Here is a 19489-nt window from a genome sequence, read left to right on the forward strand (position 1 = left end):
TAAGGCCCTAGCATGGTATCAATCCTGTGGGTTCGACTCCAACCTATTGAGTACCTATTCAGTCTCACGTTGCTGCTGCCATTTGCCGCTTTCCCGCCCCTTCGTGCGACACTGAAACACACATCGCCTCCTTGCGAGGGTGGGAGGATACCGCGTCATCAGGGAAAATGCAATCAGGGAAAATGCAAACGAGGGCGAGGCTAGAGGAAGAAGGGGAAAAAAAAAAGCGCTCAATCCTCATGTGATATTGACAAACACCGCCAATTCAGCAGGAATTTGCGATCGCAAACAGATGCTTCAGGGCAGTTAGTTACGGTGTAGTGTGTCGAAGAAATGTGACTGGGATGCATGTGCCATTGTGCTCGCCTCAGGGCGTCGGGCACCATCCTATCACTCGACGTCGCTAATCATCTCCTGGACATGTCCATGACGGGCCGCCCCGACTTCCCGCCGATCTTATGCATGAAGTGTAAGGTAGTGTGGCATGCCTTCAGAACCCGTCATCATCATCATCATCATCATCATCATCATCATCATCATCATCATCATCATTTACCATTGCAGTGGCAGTGCTCCTCGGCGATGATGAGCTATCACGATAAGCAGGCCTTTGTCCTTTTTTCCTTCGCGTAGGTCGGTTATCGTCACTTAAATGTTTGTTGCTATTGCTCCGTTTGGAGTCATGGCATATTACTTCTTCTTGGGAGCTCTACTTTGCTGTCTGTCCATCTCTTTTCCTAATTTCGACCTTCCTACGACGCATGAAATCATCACCAGTGTCAACCTGCAAGTCACAACGATATCGGAGATATCCTTCCTGACATGTGGGAATCTAAGGTAGAGGTCTATCCTCCGACGCTCTCCGTCCAGCGGTCAATGACAAGACGCAACGCACCGGACACTCAAACCTCTAAAATAAATAAACTGAGATCATTAAGTCTGATGTTTCACACGGCCGAAGGTCACAGCCAGCCTCACTTTGCCCTAGTGATTAGTATCACCACATATAGGTCCTTGACAGCCATGAATAATCTGATGCTTTATTTAGCGTCGGGGTCATCTATGCGTCTGATACCGTACATCAGATACGGTAATAGAACACTGGTAATACAATAACAGTAAGTTATACTGCGTTTTTCCTTTTCTTTTTTACCGACCATCTTTTCCGTAGGCTGATAGGCTGGGCTATTCTTCTTTGTCCCAACTTGTTGCCACGTTTTTTTGAACCCGATCGGCGCGGTGCATTGCCGTCCGCGTCTTTCCGTTGCCGCCAAAACCCACCGTCAGCTGGTGGGCTACACATTATTGGGCTCAGTGGGCTGTCCTTGGCCCCTTTCAGGCCTCCAGGCTCCCGCTCTGTGTGGTCAGTGGTCAGGGGTCACTAGTCACTCCGTCACTGTGGCCTTGGTCTCTGGGCTCTCCAGGATGCAGTCCCCACCCGCACTAACGGCCGCTTGTCCAGTGACCAAGTCGCTTTGGTTAGTGACTCTAGCAAGATCTTGCCGTTCCATGGTTCCTAACCAACTTGTTGTCTTAGGCGCAAGGTTCGGGGTACAGCATCCCGTCGCGCAGCCCAACCAAGTCAATCCATTTCCCTGTCCGCATTGCGAATTTGCCAGCCATCGCAGTATCGCTAATTTAGTAAGAGTAGGACAACAGCATCCTGCAAACAGAAAATTGATCCGGTTTCGATTGCTCACTCTGAGGCCAACTGGCATAGCTTTGTCCATTGGTCTGCAAGCGTATCCACCCGACCAGCCTGCTTTGCGATCGACGGGAAGCCCGCATACGGATTCAATCACGTGATTATACACAACCCAATCAGGGTCAAGGGACTTGGCCGGGTTCCTAGCCATCATAGGTTGGCTCGATGATGTTTCCTATTGTGGCTTATCTGCGCGCTTAAAAACGTGCTTTGGATGGTTAGACAGTAGTCTAGCAGTGGTGACAGGCATCTCACCCACTTTTGTCCGAATCTCGAAAAGGCAAATATGCAAGTCTTTCTGATTGCCTATGTCCGTGCTTACTGCTTACCCGACTGCAGCACCGCATTTTGTGCTCACTTACACATACAAGCGTGATCCTCCCTGATGACGTGGCAGAACAGGAAGTCAGCGAGGCACCATTATTTTATGTGTCTTGCTTGACGTGCTCATTCCACCAGTCTCAAGTCACAATCCAGTGCGCACCGCAACAAGTGTCCTTATTTCTCGAATCTCCTTTACGGATGATCTTCGAGTGCGAGTCGTCAGGCATGTTTTAGGCATCGGAGCTCTTCAGCCTGACGTGCTGGCTTAATAATATCCTCCGTATCGCGTGACAGCCGCAGATATTAAACTCAGAAAAGTGAATCTCACGGAAACCTGACCGAGCACAGTTGGCTCACTTGACTCGTCAGGCAAGTCTTTGATCCCTTTCGGAGAACTCGACGAACTGGAAAAGAGCGGTGTTCCGACGACAGAACGCTCGGACTAGGGAAACCTTGGGTCCAAGTCAGCATCACAACCACTCATTGAGGCGCTCTCCCCTTATACGAATGTGTCTTAAGTTGACCATGAAGTCATCCTTCCAAGAGAGGAAGTATTCTTGACTGTGATCGGTACTTCAGGCGGGGAGAATAGACCGAGCCTCCAGATTAGGTCAATCATCTATCTACGCCTAAAGTTTCCCACCGAAGATCATCCCTCAGCTTTGCTATTTGGGGCCTTGGGCAGCAACGGCCACGGAGATCAGTATCGCCCGTCAAGCGTACTCCAAGATCTCAACTCTCTTATTCAGGTTAGGGCTACGGATAGCTGGCGTGCGTTGACTGCTCTTGGAAGAGACACTAGGTGACAAGCCTACAGCGTACACGCCAGATGCTGATCTATCACATTTTTGCCCACATCTCTCGGATAGAGTTAGCCGGGGATCACCGTCAGGTGCGCTGTCTAGCCTGTCTCATGCAAGGAGATGAGTCTATGATCCAAACAAAGTTCTTCTACGACGAGGCCTCTCTTGAAGCGAGGATGCCTTGGGCAGCAGGGAGGCGCCAGGTAGACGAAAAGAATGCACACTCACCTTTCACATGCTCTCTATATTCCCTGCGTTGAGTTAATCCTAGACGACGCAGGGTACTTCTGTCTGGACAAATAAGTCAGTCCGCTACAACTGTCTCGCTGATATGTAGTTCTCAAGGCAATTCAAATAATCCAGACAAGTCTAGAGGACTGATTAATCTCAACTAGTTCACGTTATTAAAGTCTATGCGTGTCATTACACTCCCCCCTTCCAAGATGATAAGCGAACTCGTACAAAGTCAAATTCCGTAGGGCAGATATACTTTCGCAAGCGCAGTTTATACCTCACACTTGGAATGGATACGTTCATTTCAATTGCAAGCCGTTTAACCAATATTTTTTTTGTGTTTTTTTCGAATTGCCAATTAGTAAATGAATAGCGGTTGAGTAAAGGCAATCCGTGATGCTACTTTGCACGGTCCCTCGACAGAAAATATATCATCTGTTCCGCTTCTCTCTAAGGAAAACGTCGGATATTATCCGTAGAACGAAATTCATCAAAGCATCGAGTATACAGCAGAAATAGATGGATTATCTGAATCTCATCACCTTGTTGATACTACTTGGTTATAATTGTTCTTTCATTTTGTTCTTATATGAAGGCCCGCGAAGTTGGGTGTTGCGGCATCAATCTCTAATATCTACCCATTGTAGGGGGCTCAATGGATCTCCTCAACAGTATGTGAGTTTCGTAGAAGGTAGAGATATTGGTAACCACAAGCAGACCTTCACGAGTACTTGTGTGCGCAAGGCGAGAAACGACCCTTGTTTCGAGGGGAAAGATGATCATCTTTTGTCTGGATTGAGAAACCGGACAAGGATCGATAGACGCATTTATTGAACGGAAAGTTCCGCCACGATCTCGGCGAGCCAAATCACAATCGATCCATCCAATAGTATGGTCTAGGGATAGGGTACAAGGAATCTAGGTGGAGAAAGGCAAGGTGTGCTTTGCAGGAGTCAGGAGGAGCAATGCAGCCCTCCTGTTTAGTGATCACAGTCTCTAGGTGATTTTGCCTTTCGCGAAGGTTGCTGACTTGGGTTAACTGGGAGTCAGGCACCAGCAAGGCGAATGCTTGGCTTTGAAGATGACACCATGGCTCGTACAAGACATTGTGCGTCGCGAATTCAGGCACCGATGCAGAAATTATTGCTTCTGTGTCCGTGGAATAAGTACCACAGATGGTAAGCGGCACCGACGAATTCGCGCGCGTGCAGAAGTGGATAACTCCCATTGACGAGAAATGGGCTGCACCGTGGAGCTAACGGCACGTCCCACGGGCCGGGCAGCGGCGCGCGGACAGCAGGCCATAACATGCAAGTCGGCCATATGTGGACAGTGGCGTGTCAACTGTTCATGGATTTGACCCAAGAACAGATCTTACTGGAAGATCGAGACTGGCGGTCAGTGGACAGAGATAGAGAGGGGGATGCATGCCAGCTTGCAGTCAAGGAATTCGAATGCACGGTAATTCAGCGTCGATGAAAATGCGTCTAGACTCTTACGACAAACCCACCCAACAAAGGATGGATAGTATATGGTTGTATGTCGGTGCCAGGCCAGCAGCCAGCTGAGCGCCAGAGGGTCCCAGGGTCGGAATATACAGGGCGAGGGGTGATAATGTTACGAAAAACGTTGCTGTGGCTCTTGCCACAACTAAGGAGTCTTCAAAAAGTGGACTTCGTATTTGTACGCCAAAGCAAAAACTACACCGCAAGATCGACGAGGTTATCGCCATTCGCCAAACGACTCTGGGGCCACCAGGGAGGGAGTTGGCGCTGCAACGAAATCTGGTCATGCGGAGTCGGAGTCGGAGCCTGTATCCTGGTCCACTGGATCAGGCATAACGACGCTGTTCAAGTACGTAACCTGTGAAATGATACCGTTGTCAGTAAAACAGCGTTCATGAAAGGACTTCGGGACCATCTTTGCATCTTCTCATAGGATGGCATCAAGCATGATTGTACTAGACGGTGGGGACCATTGTGTCTCAGAGGCTACACCGCTGAAGTGGCTGGGAAAGGCATAACGAAGAGGGGAACAAGAACCAGACAAGGGCCATGTATCCGCTACGGAATGGTAAGATCCAATAGATAGAGACGCGGACGGGCGGGAGAAAAGCCAAATGAGGCTGCGCAACAAGGGTGGCTAGCATGGCTTACAAAGGGTTCCATGACACCAATGATGGCGGCAATTCTCTCTTGCACATTCGAGGCCATAAATTCCGAGTCGGAGAGGGGCTTTCCAATGGTGAAACTGCGTAGACGGAGTAATTCGATGTTTTCGTTGTCGGCCTCGTAACCCTACAGAGGAACCAAGTTTGTCAGCAGTCAGTGCTACAGACCGTGAAAATGAAACTAAGACGCGGCACAAAAGACCCGCCAGTAGGCAGATGCTGAACCATGGAAACAGATGAGACGGTGCAGAAAACTCTTCGACACCAAAAGCAACTCCGGTGGGACAACGATGGCATTTCCGCGCTGGTCCCAGGAACCAAGTTTCAGGAGTCCAGAATTATGAGCAGAACGCTTTCTGGGGCGAGCGAATATTGTCTCAGGCTTGTAGGCTCGCAGACTCCCGACTCACGAGGTTCGGGTGTGAGAACGCGAGCTCCAAATACGGGTAGCTCCGGCTACCCGAGCGCGGCTGCGCTTCTTGCCATCAACAACCTCGACACACACAAAGCAGTGAAGAACAACTGCCCATCGATGCTGTCATATTTAGCTGCTTCTCTTTCTGAGACGACAGCCCAAAGCATTGCTTGATTGGCCAGAAAGCGTCTTTTGAACGAGCAGACCTTGTCATCCTTGATGGGGCCATCACTAACCAGCAGTAGCACGGCGCCCAAGAGGCACTCTGGAACACCCCTGAGCGTGGCACCCTAACCTGTTTCTAATTGCCCATCTGTAGAGTTCTGCTCGAAAGAATTTGATAGGAACGCTTTGCGCCCGTGACAGTGGTGGTTGATGTGTGCCAGTCATGGGATGAAACATCGAGAAAGAGCTGTACCTACCTTGGGCTTTGTTTTGAGCGCGCTTTCTTTGTTTTGACTAACAAGAGCCTGTACAGCCTTCTTTTCGTCGTCGGGAATCCCATTGAAAAACTCGCGGCGCACGTCCGGTCTTCGCAGCACAGCCTTCAAACGATGCGAATTATTGTCGATATCCTCTCGAAGAAGAGCAAGCTTATCAGCTTCTGGGTGCCAGAGTCCTGAGCCTGTGACAGCACCAACTTTGTGAGCTTAAGGCATCATGGCCTGGAGATAATGGGGGAAGAGAACAAGATTTTGGAAGCATGGGTGTCACCAGTTCTCGAAGGAGACGTAGTCGCCGACGGAGCCCGTGAAATGGTCCAGACAGAGAATTTGCCCAGAGTCAAGTCGGAATGAGGGTAAACTGGTGCTGGTGCAGAACAACTTGGAAGCGGGATTCACTCTGAGCGGCAGAGGCCGATGAGTTTCAGGGAATAACTCACCGACAAAGCAAGATCCGGGCTGCAGATGCACATAATAAGCGGCATAAGGGCCTTTTCTGCCGGTGCGGGACCTTATGAAAGGCGTTCAGTCAATGAATCTTTTACACAAGAGCAGAGAATGAACCTACCATGCAGCTGAAAAGTGTGTCTAGTCATAGCAATCGTCAACCCACCAACGATCTGAACATTGGGCACGCTAAACGCAGCATGTTGACAGGTCATGCTTGAATATAATACATACCTTGTATGGAGTGGGGTCTTTGCTGAATCGAATGTCTCTATGGATGCGGAAGACCTGGCAGGACACAAAGTCAATGCATTTGCTTCGTTTCGCCTCATCGGTTTATTTTCCCCTTCCCGGGTTCTAACGATGACAAAGTTGTTTCGAAAAGGTGACACTTACGATATCCTTTGCAGGCAACTCAGGGATGGTGCTGTCCAGCTCTGATATTTTTTCTGAGAGACTCTCGACGAAGGTTTCCCAGTCTTTCTTCGAGGCACGATAATCCGCGTCATGTGCTGCCCAGATGATAGTTGGTTAGACATGTTTAAAAATGGTATATACATTCTGTCGTCAATACCTTTGAGCCACTGTCTGTCGTTATGTTTCGCCAAATCTTGCAGGAAAAGCATGGTGTTCGGATGCAGTGTATGGTCCTGATAGGGAATATCTCCGGGATCTCTGGCTTTAGGTTTTTTGATGAAGACTTCTTTTCCAGGTCCTAAACCAGTGCTGACACCCTCTCTCCATAGTTCTCTGTCCTTTAGCGAAGCCGCTATCTCCTCATTAGGGTGGTCTTCTTCCTTTTTTTCTTTGCTTCTTCTCGCACCGCTTTTCACTGGTGTCTTTCGACCTCCGCTAGGTTTAACCTTCTTTGTTGCCGATATTTTCGTTCTCTCCTCATCTGTAGATAGCGCCTCCGGTTCCTCAGAGTCCGGTTCAGTTGACGGGGAGGACAAGTTTGCATCTTCGTAGGCTGAACCTGAGTCTTCTTCCACTTCGAATGCATGACTGGATCCAGGGTCTGATTCTTCATGTCCCTCGTCTTCAAAATATTTGCTCTTTCTGGCGGTAGACCTGACGGCCTTCTTGGCGGTTGTGCTGTTGTACCTTTGTCTTTTCGGATCTGTTTTTGAACCTGCAGAGATTCTGTCAGACGCGCGCCTTTTTGGAGTCGGCGCTGGAGCTGCCGCAGGCGCGGGAACGGCCCGAGACGATCGACGAGGCATTAGGTCCGAAAGATGGCAAGATAAGAAATTGCTTGAATGTACCGTTTTTTCTTTCAGAGCAAGCTATTATGGGAGACGAGTCTCTGATGATATATACGTAGCTACTTAAGATAAAGAGGAGCCGAGTGGTAGCAGGAATTTGTGGGTAAGCGATAGTCTATGACATTTAAAAGATTGTCCGCTGTTTGCTTCGTAACGGGCTGACGGAACAAGCGGGCTATGCAAGATTTAGTTAGCGATTGATTGACTTCGATGCGGTTCAAGCGGATGACGGGACAAACCAGGAGGCTGGTAACTTATGGGGCGCTTTTCGCGTGGAAAAGGCGGAAGGGTCCTTTGCTCCCGTGCCACTAAACTTAGCGCGCGCGCGCTCGCTTGATAGACGACAGTCGCTAGCGAAAAGCTTTGGTGATGCCGTGAGTCTGGATGACATGTTTTATGAACAAGACATCCCCGCATCTATAAATTTCCAAGCTTCTCTTCGTATCCGTGAGAGGCCTATTATATTGGTAGACAAACGGAAAGACACTAGCCATTCTGCAACAGACCGATTCAAATTTCACCATCATTGCTGGACATCTCAGTCGACCCTTTGCTGAAACAGACCGCGATATTTCAGGGTGATTCAACTACAGTTAGAGGGCGTCATAGCGCAGAGGCGAGTCATGGGCAATCCGGAGGTAGGCACGATTCCAGAGGTCTTTGAATCTCGAAAGCGCAAGATTCTGGCCGAACTGTCTGCCCCAGACACAGAGTATACGGATCTTTCACCCAAAGGATCGGTAGATGAGGACATCCGCGACTTAATCCAAGATATAAATGCTCTGCCCGGTCTGGTGACCACCAGTAGTTGTTCTGGACGAATCAGCGTCTTCTTGGAGGGGAGAAAAAAGCAAAATGACCAACAGCAGGAGCAACGGCAGTTCGCGCCCTCCGGAGGCAAAGGGGCAGGGAAGTGGCTGTATGTCTCGCACGATCCTTTGAAAGACTACTGGACCGGCTGTGGTGGCGATGATTCCGATTTGCGGCAAGGCAAAGATTATCCGAGAAGTCTGCATGAATTGTTTGGGATGGTTCAGGGAGGTGGAAAGCCTCTGAGGCTGAAAGAAGGAGGTCACGCCCCGCGTCTGGTGCGCTTCCACTACGATCCTATGGTAGGCTGACAATCCTTTATCATCCGACTCTCAATACAATGCTGGTCGACATATCTCGTCCTTTTTCTGGCTCTACTCCATGGCAGTCTTTTCAGAACTTTCAAGCGTCTTTCATCATGTTCGATTCAGCAAATCAGACAACTCATGCTGATACACTTCTCTCAATAGATCCTTCACATCATGGCAGCCACGCTTCACCACGCTCATCCTGTGTTGTCCGCTGCTGCGACTTCTGGATTTCGGGAAAGCGGATTACAGAGTCTCCGTTGCCTTGAAGGTGAGAATGGTCCAAGTCCTATTGTCGCCGTGCGCTCTGCAGGGTTGTCCCTTGAATCTGTCATTGGCTATTGCGAATCTTCCGATGAAGAAGACGATACGAGCGGCAAGGAGCCTGTCATCCGCAGTCTGGTCACAGAAGAATATCTTCAAATGCTGGTCGCCATCTCAAACGAGAGGTTTTCAATCAATGCAGAGCGCAAGGAAAGATTTCGGACAAGCCTACTCAATCTTTGCTCGAGGGAACAACCCTGTGGCTCAAGGACAAGACCAAAGGCTAAACCTGAGGGCTGGGAAGATCCTGCCGCACGCAGAGAGAGGAAGAGGGCGGAAGGGCTTATGAGGAAGAAGTTTCTCGACGCTCAGGCAAAATCTACTGACAACGAGAGTACAGCAACATACGAGACGGAATGGGGGATGGATCCAACGCAATTATGAGAATTCTAGATACATGATCGAGAAACAAGTCATCTAATCTAAATCAGTGATTTGCCGTTGAAGAATAGGTGGTGCCGCCTGAACCGCCAATCATCCGCATGAGCGGGATCCAAGAGGAATCCAGAGATAAATGATATTCGGTACCACGCAACCTCCCAAGCGTTCCTCGAAACAAGCTGAGTTAACACTGCATGATATCTCAATCGATCTCGACTGCGTCAAATTGACTCCAATTCATTGCATCAATCACTCCTTGTGGATCCAGTATCTTCCCGGCCGAAATATCTCAGTGGATAGGAAAGATGAACAGTGCTAGGGTGAGGCAAGCACTCATTGCCCTTCAAAGTACCGAATCGATACAAAGCAGATCTCAAACTGCTGGCGACAATTTACAATGGAGCCAAAAGATAGCAGGACATTGTTTGCCGTCCAAGAATGAAAGTAATCCGGAATTTTGCAGTACCGGCCATCCCACGACTCTGACCCGCTGAAACCTTAATGGTTGCCTGCGGACGGAAGACAAGTGGGAGATGACAGGGTGTTCCGATGACCTGGAAACCTGCCTCGCATACCGGCCGAAGAATGCATATACATTGCACGGCGCCAACCATCATCGCTGCTCTCAGCGAAGGAGCTGCGGCTTCCAAGTTGAACGCTTGCACGGCGCGAAGGTGTTGCGAAAATATCAGTCCTCGAAGATGTCCGAACATTGATTGGACTATTATCGCTCCCAGATGACACGATGGTGTTGGCATGGGACTCGCGGCTGCTTGCGGTAGTGGACTCGGGTAGTAGGCCGGATTGCTTGGTGTTCTCCTGGTCGTTCTTCATCCAGCCCGTCAGGATAAGATGGCTAAGGATGCTCATCTCGTGCGCGGAGGCATCTTCCCATGTCATGGTCTTAGCCATGTTGGACGGCCATTCGAACCAGATAGGACCGTAAGGAGACTCAAGGTGAATGTTCGTCAACGGGAAGTTGTTCGGCAGCTTCATGTCAGTGCGGTCATGGAGGGTACCTTTCGATATCAATTTGACGTAATACTGAATGCTCAATCTGTCAGTGTGTGCCAAACCAGGGCCCGAAAAGCTGCAAAGCTTCGAGACAAGGCCAAGAAAGGAGGACATACCAGCAGTGTGCTCTCGTCAGTCTTTGGCAACTTGACGAGAGTATCGAAAGGGAACCATTTGCCCATGTCTGGGAACTTCAGGATCTCTGTGGTGTCCTCCGAATTGACACACAGCGTGTACTTCTGGCGCTCATTGAAGGCAGGACAGTTCAATCCAGCATAAATAAGCTCTCTCAGCAGCCTTTGATCGAGACCAACTGTGTTCGACCTCTTGACTCGCGCAACGAGAGATAGGATGTGACGATTAACCAGTTCAAACAACTGATTGCGGTCATGAACTGTGTACAGTTTGGTAGCGTACCACGGGAACTAAGCAGAGCCGTGTATGGTTAGCATATTGTCTCTCATGTACGTGCTACGTACAATGGCATCAGACAAAAGGGTTTACCTTGTAGAGTGTGCTGATGGTTGACTCGTAAGTGCGCTGAGGACACTTCGCACAGAACGGAGACTGACAATCTTGTTAGTGCCCTGAGCAGACAAGCGGACAAAGACCGGACTGAATCGAGTGAAGGTTACTTACACGGTGCGGTATCTCTGCATGGCGAATGGCATTGACGATTTCCTCGCTGGTGAAAAAGCCTGAGAATCCAGTAGAAAAGGGGTCATCATTGGGGACGGCGGTAGGCATAGCATCTTTCCAGATAATGCACTTGGCACGAGGGAACAGGTCCTTGAGCAGAGCGTCTTGGTTACTGAACTCAACATCAACAGAGCGATTACCCAGACGAGGAGCGCGGCCGGTCTCATAAATTCGGTTGATGCGAGCAGCTGTCTCCTGGGCATCAGTCGTGGACTGGAACTCCGCATAGCAGTCCATTGTCTTCGCAGTGGAACGTTCCATTATAATATGGATTGCGCAGCCCTGTTGCGGAGTAATGAGGCGTGCCTGGCGACCTAGAAACTGAATGATTTCTTGCCGGGTGACTGAGTAGGGAATCTTCCTTGCTTGTTAGCCGAAGGCCAGTGGACGTTACAACGACTAAAGGACTGTCATGCTTAAGGATATGTGAAGGCTTTGACTTACGTTCGCGATTTTTACCACTCCCCATTGAGGGGGCATTCTCTTGTGGACTTGGCTCCCAATCGGCATCTCAGTGGGAAGGGCCACCGTGTCGAAACTCTTCTCACAGTCACCAGCGGTGGTAGCTACCTCACGATTCTCAGAGTCATGCTCCAGGAGCTGGTGCAAAGAAGAGCGCGGAGCCCAGTGGGAGCCAGCTGGGGCAAACCCCGTCTGCTTGGGACGGACTGAAAGCTGGAGCTGAGTGTTCGAGGTGGGCAGCGGAGCTTGCATTCCGTAAGCTTGTCCTATGACTCCAGGAAGAGCGTGAGCCATAGCCTGCATACCATAAAAAGGGGAGTACATGAAGGGGCCTTCTGGCTGCAATGGTTGGGACGGATTCGGATTGCCTGGAGCCATATACTGCCCCTGCTGCGGAGCAAAGCCCGGCATGCCAGGAGCTCCGAAGGGAAGCATGTTGTAGCTCTGAGGGTAAGGAGGTGTGAAAGGATATCCGGACTCATGCCCAGACATTTGGCTGTTGGTATCCTTGCCCTCCATAGTGAGATGAGATGGTTAACATGCAAGAAGGGTGAAAGAGAAGAGAAGGAAAGAGAAGCACCTCTCATCAGCAGAGACAAGATCTTATTGTTAAAAGCGTCGGGGCAGATGAGGCCATAGTAACAGAATGTTGGGATGAAAAACCCGCTTTGATTCAGTATTCACTCATATTCACTATTCTATGCTGTCTCCACAATAAAGTGTTGTCCACATCTACGGGATTAGACAATGAGCTCTGAGAGGAGACAATATAATGTATGTGTGAGGCCAACAGAGGCAGGCTTAGATATGCTAGATAATGAGTTCTCTATAAGACATCACCAAACTGAACGGAGAAAGAGATGCCCCAAAGGTAGTGCCAAGTCCAGGAACTGACATCTGAAATAGATATCATCAGTAGAGGCTAATCCTTAACAAGACATATGACCAGTGAATGAAGTATCAGCACTAGATGTCTGAACATGACATCCTCATAATTCACTGGCAGCAGAGTCACAATCCCTGCTAGTACGGAGTACGGTCAGACGGATATGTTGGGATCTAGATGCTGGAGAGGTAGTGACAAAGTACGACATAGCTTATGGAGAAGTAAATACTAGAGTAGACTTGTAGAGAAATTGGCGAGCAGTACTGGAAAATTTGGCAGTGGTTTAGAGACAGATATAGTGTGTCGAGATTGGGATACATCAACTGAGCTTTATGTATTGTCCTATTGTAAGTGGAGGTGATGACGCAGTGAGTCAAGAGGAGCCATGGTCTAATGGATTATCATAGATACATGGATGAATTGTAGAAGCGAGTAAGCTCACTGGGGTTTGATTCAAGGGTGCGATTGAGGATCTAAGCAGGGAATCTAGCATCCAGCGGACTACTCGAATGTTTCCCTTTCACAGCCTAGATCGCCTGTACAGAGGTTTTCATTGGACGAAACAGAGGTCATGTATAATTCAAGGAGAGATGTAGGTAATATCAATGATTTTCTAGTCAAACTGTAGCATAGATTGATTAGAAACGCAGTGAGTGTGGAAAGTAGGAAGTGGTCTCTTACTGGTGTCAAGAAAGACTCGGCGACAAATCGAGCACGGGCATTCAACTGCATAACATTAGCCTTGTAGAACATCAATTGAGAGTGAGGAATCTGAGAACATACGAAGAGCTTCATCTCAGATATCTCCTTGTCCACTTCCTCCATGAATTGAATGATAAAGTCGACCAGCTTGTGCTTCAACATAGCTTCTGTATGGAAGTTCGTGATCAAGAACGAGATGTCATATCCCTTGAACAGGTGAGCAAGTTGTCCTTCTCCGGCCTTCAAGGTCATATGGTCACTTACCTTGACTGGTTTCCTCCGCAAGATGAAGAAGGATTCTGCTCGTTGCGTCAAGAATCTGGTGAACTTGTGGACCAAGATATGTTCAATTTCATCTGCTTGCTTGATTCTGATGCTCACGCGAACACTGTTTACGCTGGGCTCAATTAGGACCTTTTCATTCTCATTACGAGAAATTGTGAGAGGGTTGAGGAGGAGTTCCGGGGAGCTCTGGGCTTCGATTTCAGGAACATTATGCCTTTCGGAGGTTTGCGAGGCGAAGTTCGAGACCGCAAGAGCGGCGGTAAGCGAGGACCGAACGCATTGAAGGTACGGGCGCAATGATTGAGACTGCCAGATGATCAATATCAGATTTCGCCAGGTGTTCACAGGGTACGGCCTACCATAACGGAGATGCGAGGTATGGTGATTCCACGTCACTGTTGCTGTTCCCCACTCCAACTCTTGTCAACGTTCGCTTCGAGTCAGCACTGACGAGTGTCAAGATCGCACCAATTGAACACGCGCAAATGTAGCACTATCAGGAAGCTGGACTGAAACAGGATAAATGATTGTACTGAAGCACATGTACTAGGCAGTCGACTTCAGGAGCCGACGACGACATCCCGCACGGCTCTTGGGCGGTGATGTCGTATGTGGTTGTTTGCTTTGTTTGCCTTGTTTGTAACTTCCGCCCCACGATGCTCTGGAGTCATCTCTTTGGCACCCCGTTGATTATGCGCCACTCACCCAGCAATCTATCAAGTAAAGCTCATCTGGAACACTGAAAGCATCCGTCGAGCTTTAACAAGATGGCTACAATACCAAGTATGACTACCCGCTCTACTGAGAAGCATTTTGAATCTTTTCGAAGCTTGTACTAACATCATGTCCTCAGTTATCGTGAAGCATCAAGGCAAACGTCATGAGGTTGAGCTCGATCCGTCTGCGAATGGCGAAACACTCAAATATCAGATGTACTCCTTGACTGGAGTCGAACCCGAGAGACAGAAGATTTTGGTCAAGGGTGGCCAACTCAAAAATGAAACGCCTCTGTCCGCTCTCAACGCTAAACCGGGTCAGACATTCATGATGATGGGTACGCCGTCTGGCGGTCAAGGTGCCGTAGACTTGGGACGGCCAAAGGAACCAGTCAAGTTTCTGGAGGATATGACCGAGGCCGAGGTTGCCAGAGCGGAGGGAGCCACCCCTGCTGGTCTACAGAATCTTGGAAATACTTGCTACCTCAACTCTACTCTACAAACCCTGAGGAGCGTCCCGGAGCTTCAACAAGAGCTTCTAAACTACAGACCCAGCGCGGGCTCTTCAGCAGGCTCAAGACTTTCAGATCTCAGCAGCCTGGGCCTTGGTGGTCTTGGTGCCTCCATGGATCTTGTATCCTCCTTGCGAGATTTGTTCAAGCAGATGTCCGAGACGCAAGAAGGTTTCCCACCACTTTTGTTTCTCAATGCTTTGAGAAGCATCTTCCCTCAATTTGCTCAGAAAGACAGAAATGGACATGGCTATGCTCAACAAGACGCTGAAGAGGCCTGGTCCCAAATAGTCACTCAACTGCGAAGCAAACTGGTGATCAAAGAGGGCGAAGGAGACTCCGCTACCGAGGTGTCGTTCGTGGACAAATATCTTGCTGGTCGATTCGAGTCGGTCACCGAATGTGACGATCCGGCGGCAAAAGAAGCTGGCGAGGAAGCGACAAAAAGCTCCGACGTCTTCTACAAGCTGGATTGCCACATCGGCAAAGAGACAAACCACTTGCATGATGGAATACTGGCCGGTCTCGAGGAGAAGATTGAAAAGCGATCACCTACTTTGGACCGCGACGCCGTCTACACTAAACGATCCCGCATTGCCCGGCTGCCCAAGTATCTGACCGTGCACTTTGTCCGCTTTTTCTGGAAGCGGGAGACCCAAAAGAAGGCCAAGATCATGCGCAAAGTGACCTTCCCTGCCGAATTGGATGTGGTGGAATTTTGTACGGAGGAGCTCAAGAAGCAGTTGGTCCCTATCAGGGATAAGGTACGAGATATTCGGAAAGAAGAGGTCGATGTTGAGCGTGCCCGCAAGCGTCAGAAGATTGCTCGTCAGCGGGAGGAGGAGCTGAAGAGAGCCGCTGATTCTGATGCGGGTCTGGAACCCATGCAAAAGAAGAAAGCCACGGAGGAGCAAAAAGGGGCTACGAAGAACGGCGAGCAAGATGGGGACACGGCCATGACAGATGTCTTCAAGTCGGATGCAGAGTATGAGGCTGAGAAGAATGCCTCAATTCTCGCTGCAAAGAAAGAATTGTCTGTGCTCATTGACCCCAAACTCGCCTCAGATGCCGGTACAAACAAGTGTGGCCTCTACGAGTTGCGCGCACTCATTACGCATCAAGGCGCCAGTGCCGACAGTGGTCACTACACGGCATATGTGAAGAAGCAACCAAATGGCAAGGGCGAGGAGGACGGGAAATGGTGGTGGTTCAACGACGAGAAGGTCACCGAGGTGGACGGAGAGAAGATTGAAACCCTTGCTGGTGGTGGTTAGTAAATCGCTTGCTTCTTGCTATTGATGAAACCTTGACTGATCTTTCGCAATTTCAGGTGAAACCCATTCTGCACTGATCCTTCTTTACCGCGCAGTTGACTTACCCACTGCGGAATAAAAAGCTTCAACCCCTACTGATAACAACCGTGCCGTGCCTGCGGTCTACATCTTAGAGAAATGAAGTTTAGCACATAACGACCACATGAAGCATCATTGACCCAAGGTTTTCGGATTAGCTAGACTCATGCAGCGTTTCTTGTTCTTCAGCGTCTAACCTTTTGGTGACTCGGTGAACATTGCATGCGCGCTACTCTTACGAAGAATCTCTAGATATATGAAGCCATGAACGTTCCCGAAGTGTTGGATAGTACTTCAGTAACCTTCGATTCTCTTTAAGCAACAATGACATGGCGTAGAAAAGTCAAAAAGTCCCAGTCAAAAGGTAGTTCACGTGACCTTGACCTCGGCAATCGGCGCTTATTTTCCCCTGCTGTCAAGGTTGCTTCTGATCGGAATAATCTGATCAGAATTGGTCTGGCAGTGGTGACTGGTGATCAAATTATGAAATCTACCTCCACAACAGTGGAGACAGACCACCACATAGACATACATTTTACCCAACTTAGCGCTATCCTGGAAGCACTCCAGCTGGCAAGAGAACTGCTTCAAGGGCCCCCAACCTTGACAAACATCATAGGTATCATAATCTATTCAACTAACCAATCTAGCCTGCAGTGTATCACCAACCAAGGATCCCACAGAGGACAGCAAGTCATACAGCAAATCATAAGATAAATAAAGCAGATGATGCAGATTAGGATCCAACTCATGATCAGATGGATAGTAAATAATTTACAGAACCAAGGACTTTAAATAGCTAAGGTAGCAAGCCACTATGCCACCCAGAAGGGTGCTCAGCCAGACTCACCAGCTTAGGCTACCCAACACGCAAGATCCACTGCGTAGAGGCAAATATGGAATACACTTAACCAGGCATGAAAGGAGCAGTTCCTATAAAATCCTTTTAGCAAGTACACAAGAGAAATCAACACATCCCTTTCAGGATAACATACTAGGACCTTATATAATCAGCTCATCAGGACACAAGCATCAACCTTAGCATAGCTCCAAACAGGCTATACTCAATTGAATCAATACCTACATCGGATTGGACAAGCAGCTAATGAAACCTGTGAATGCACAGAGGGGCAAGAAACAGTACAGCATTTTCTTTTTAAATATAAATAATGGGAAACATACCATGCGGAAATGAAAGTGGCAATGGGCAATCAATACAGGGACATGTCATACACATTAGGAGGCCGATCAAGGAGAAAGAAACCCACAGGAGAAGAACTCAACCAGGAAAAGAATTGGAAACCAAACATGGAGGTGGTTAGAATAGTGATACAATTTGCTATGGCAACAGGGCGATTGAACCATGAGAACTAAGAAAAGGCATGTCACATGCTTAGATAGATGACTCAGCATGATCAGCACAGAGGCTAGTTACATGCAGCCTTAGGCTGCGCACAGCCGGAGGAATAATTCATTCATTCATTCATTCATTGCTTCTGATGAATCGCAATGGAAACGCGTATCGTCTGAACCGCAGCCATACCTAGTGCCAGGTTGCGATGTGATTCGGGTCATCATGCTCGGTCCTCGCAGAATCTTTCAATCTCGACCGCGCTGTAATGCAACGCAATTGAAGTCAGTGCACCTCTCAAAGCCCCGGCTGTCGCGCCATACCAGCACTATTGCCCAAACGGAGCCAGCAGCCAACAAATCGAGGTGGCCGCGGCGACTGGTCTATGCAGGAGTATTTGGTGGATTAGGGGTTGCCGCTGGGAAATGGATGGATGAGAAGGTCTCGGCACCGGCAGTGCCAGGAACAGTGGAAGACGCAGCCAAGCTGGAGGAGATCAATCACGTATTCGAGAACGGGCTGCCTATCGTGCAAGAACTAAGAAACAACCCGGACTACGTGGAATCGAATGCATATGAAGGTTTCTCGGAGGAGGATAAGGCGCACATATTGACATCTGGTCCGCTGCGTGGGAGTCGAGGGTTGGCGCTTCAGGTTCGTGTCTTTACCTCATACATCATCATGGAGGAGATGCAATCAACTCGGGATTGAGACTTTTCTTGGCCTGCATATTGATATCATTACCGAGCTCCCCTCCCTATTGAGGCCGGCATGAAAGCTCGATCAACCTCGGAAGTACTGGACACTCGCTAATTAATTTATTTTTGTACAGAGAGTTTTCTGGAATGACAAGGAGAAGGAAGTCATTAGTGTGGTATACCTCGGATCGGGTCTGGAGGGTTGGCCAACGGTTGTCCATGGTGGCGCTCTCGCTACTGTGCTTGACGAGAATCTGGGACGTGCTGCTATACGCCATTTCCCGGCACGCACCGGCGTGACAGCCAATCTTGAGATCAAATACCGCGCTCCAGTATACTCTGGCAACTTTTACACATTCCACTCGCAGGTAGACCCAGAAAGAAGCACTGAACGCAAGGCGTACGTGACTGGTGAGATCCGCGACCCGGTCGGGCGAGTGTGTGCGCAAGCCTCTGCGCTTTTTGTGGTTCCAAAAGGATTCGAGTTGCGGGAGATTGGAGAACGATTTTGATCCGGTTGATTCGTCGGAGACGAGACTGGGACATGTCATGATGTTGACGAGACCTTCAAGCCCGGGTACAATTGGATGGATACTCAGTCCATGATCGAGATTTCCCTGCTCGATATAATTGAATAATAAGTCTATTGTGGGGCTATCGAAGAAGGATTGCTCGACGTGCCGCCTATCTCTTTTCGCTATGCATAGAATGGCGCTCAAATGGTCCACTAACACGATATCTATTTCAGTATACACATATCGATAAATTCGCGATCGTGAAAGGGGAAGCTGTTCCGGAATATTTCGAATATTTCTCAAATAAAGTTGCATGAGCTCTTGGAACTGGCATTTTGACACAACGGAGACTTTAATGGGGCAGATAGTGGAAAACTGGGGAAAGTCCGGGGTATTGACTTCTGGAGCGGTCCACTTGGCCCGATCAAAAGGGTAAGACAAAGATATGACCGATTTATTTTCGCTGGCTACTGGCAAGCTCGAATCTGGTCATATATCCGTTGTTCTCCTCCCTCCAATCAAGTAGCATAAACTCAAACAACACATGGCCCAGTCAAAGTCAATATGGAGCTTGTTTCGCCCCTATCGCCCGCGCCACGCCTGCAGAGTCCAATCCCCCGCACTCTTCCCGGCCCAAATAAGCCCAGCTGGCCCAGAAAACCCCTCGT

General features: G+C 49.1%; 6 protein-coding genes across 6 annotated transcripts; 3 read left to right on the forward strand and 3 right to left on the reverse strand.

The window, feature by feature from the left end:
• Window positions 1-4854: 4854 nt before the first annotated feature.
• Window positions 4855-7764, reverse strand: Aspvir_001855 (DUF2461 domain-containing protein; the record flags this gene model as incomplete). The annotated part of the gene is made up of 8 exons (XM_043273462.1): window positions 4855-4929; window positions 5223-5363; window positions 6074-6276; window positions 6535-6605; window positions 6663-6682; window positions 6776-6829; window positions 6938-7053; window positions 7116-7764. The coding sequence occupies 8 exons, from the start codon at window positions 7762-7764 to the stop codon at window positions 4855-4857; spliced, it is 1329 nt and encodes a 442-aa protein (XP_043129397.1).
• Window positions 7765-8429: 665 nt separating this feature from the next.
• Window positions 8430-9632, forward strand: Aspvir_001856 (tRNA wybutosine-synthesizing 3 family protein; the record flags this gene model as incomplete). Its single annotated transcript, XM_043273463.1, has 2 exons — window positions 8430-8918; window positions 9087-9632. 2 exons carry the CDS (start codon window positions 8430-8432, stop codon window positions 9630-9632), a joined length of 1035 nt encoding a protein of 344 aa, XP_043129398.1.
• A 495-nt stretch (window positions 9633-10127) lies between these two features.
• Aspvir_001857 (uncharacterized protein) lies at window positions 10128-12323 on the reverse strand (the record flags this gene model as incomplete). Its single annotated transcript, XM_043273464.1, has 5 exons — window positions 10128-10673; window positions 10760-11068; window positions 11148-11210; window positions 11283-11699; window positions 11787-12323. 5 exons carry the CDS (start codon window positions 12321-12323, stop codon window positions 10128-10130), a joined length of 1872 nt encoding a protein of 623 aa, XP_043129399.1.
• A 980-nt stretch (window positions 12324-13303) lies between these two features.
• Aspvir_001858 (actin-related protein 2/3 complex subunit 4 family protein) lies at window positions 13304-14039 on the reverse strand (the record flags this gene model as incomplete). Its single annotated transcript, XM_043273465.1, has 5 exons — window positions 13304-13312; window positions 13372-13416; window positions 13474-13599; window positions 13657-13983; window positions 14037-14039. 5 exons carry the CDS (start codon window positions 14037-14039, stop codon window positions 13304-13306), a joined length of 510 nt encoding a protein of 169 aa, XP_043129400.1.
• A 405-nt stretch (window positions 14040-14444) lies between these two features.
• Aspvir_001859 (ubiquitin-specific protease UBP6) lies at window positions 14445-16297 on the forward strand (the record flags this gene model as incomplete). Its single annotated transcript, XM_043273466.1, has 3 exons — window positions 14445-14460; window positions 14531-16174; window positions 16236-16297. The coding sequence occupies 3 exons, from the start codon at window positions 14445-14447 to the stop codon at window positions 16295-16297; spliced, it is 1722 nt and encodes a 573-aa protein (XP_043129401.1).
• Window positions 16298-17833: 1536 nt separating this feature from the next.
• On the forward strand, window positions 17834-18818 carry Aspvir_001860 (PaaI family thioesterase; the record flags this gene model as incomplete). The annotated part of the gene is made up of 2 exons (XM_043273467.1): window positions 17834-18262; window positions 18441-18818. The coding sequence occupies 2 exons, from the start codon at window positions 17834-17836 to the stop codon at window positions 18816-18818; spliced, it is 807 nt and encodes a 268-aa protein (XP_043129402.1).
• Between the last annotated feature and the right edge of the window lie 671 nt (window positions 18819-19489).

This window comes from Aspergillus viridinutans, assembly GCF_018404265.1.
Source record: "Aspergillus viridinutans IFM 47045 DNA, scaffold_10, whole genome shotgun sequence".
NCBI lineage: Eukaryota > Fungi > Ascomycota > Eurotiomycetes > Eurotiales > Aspergillaceae > Aspergillus > Aspergillus viridinutans.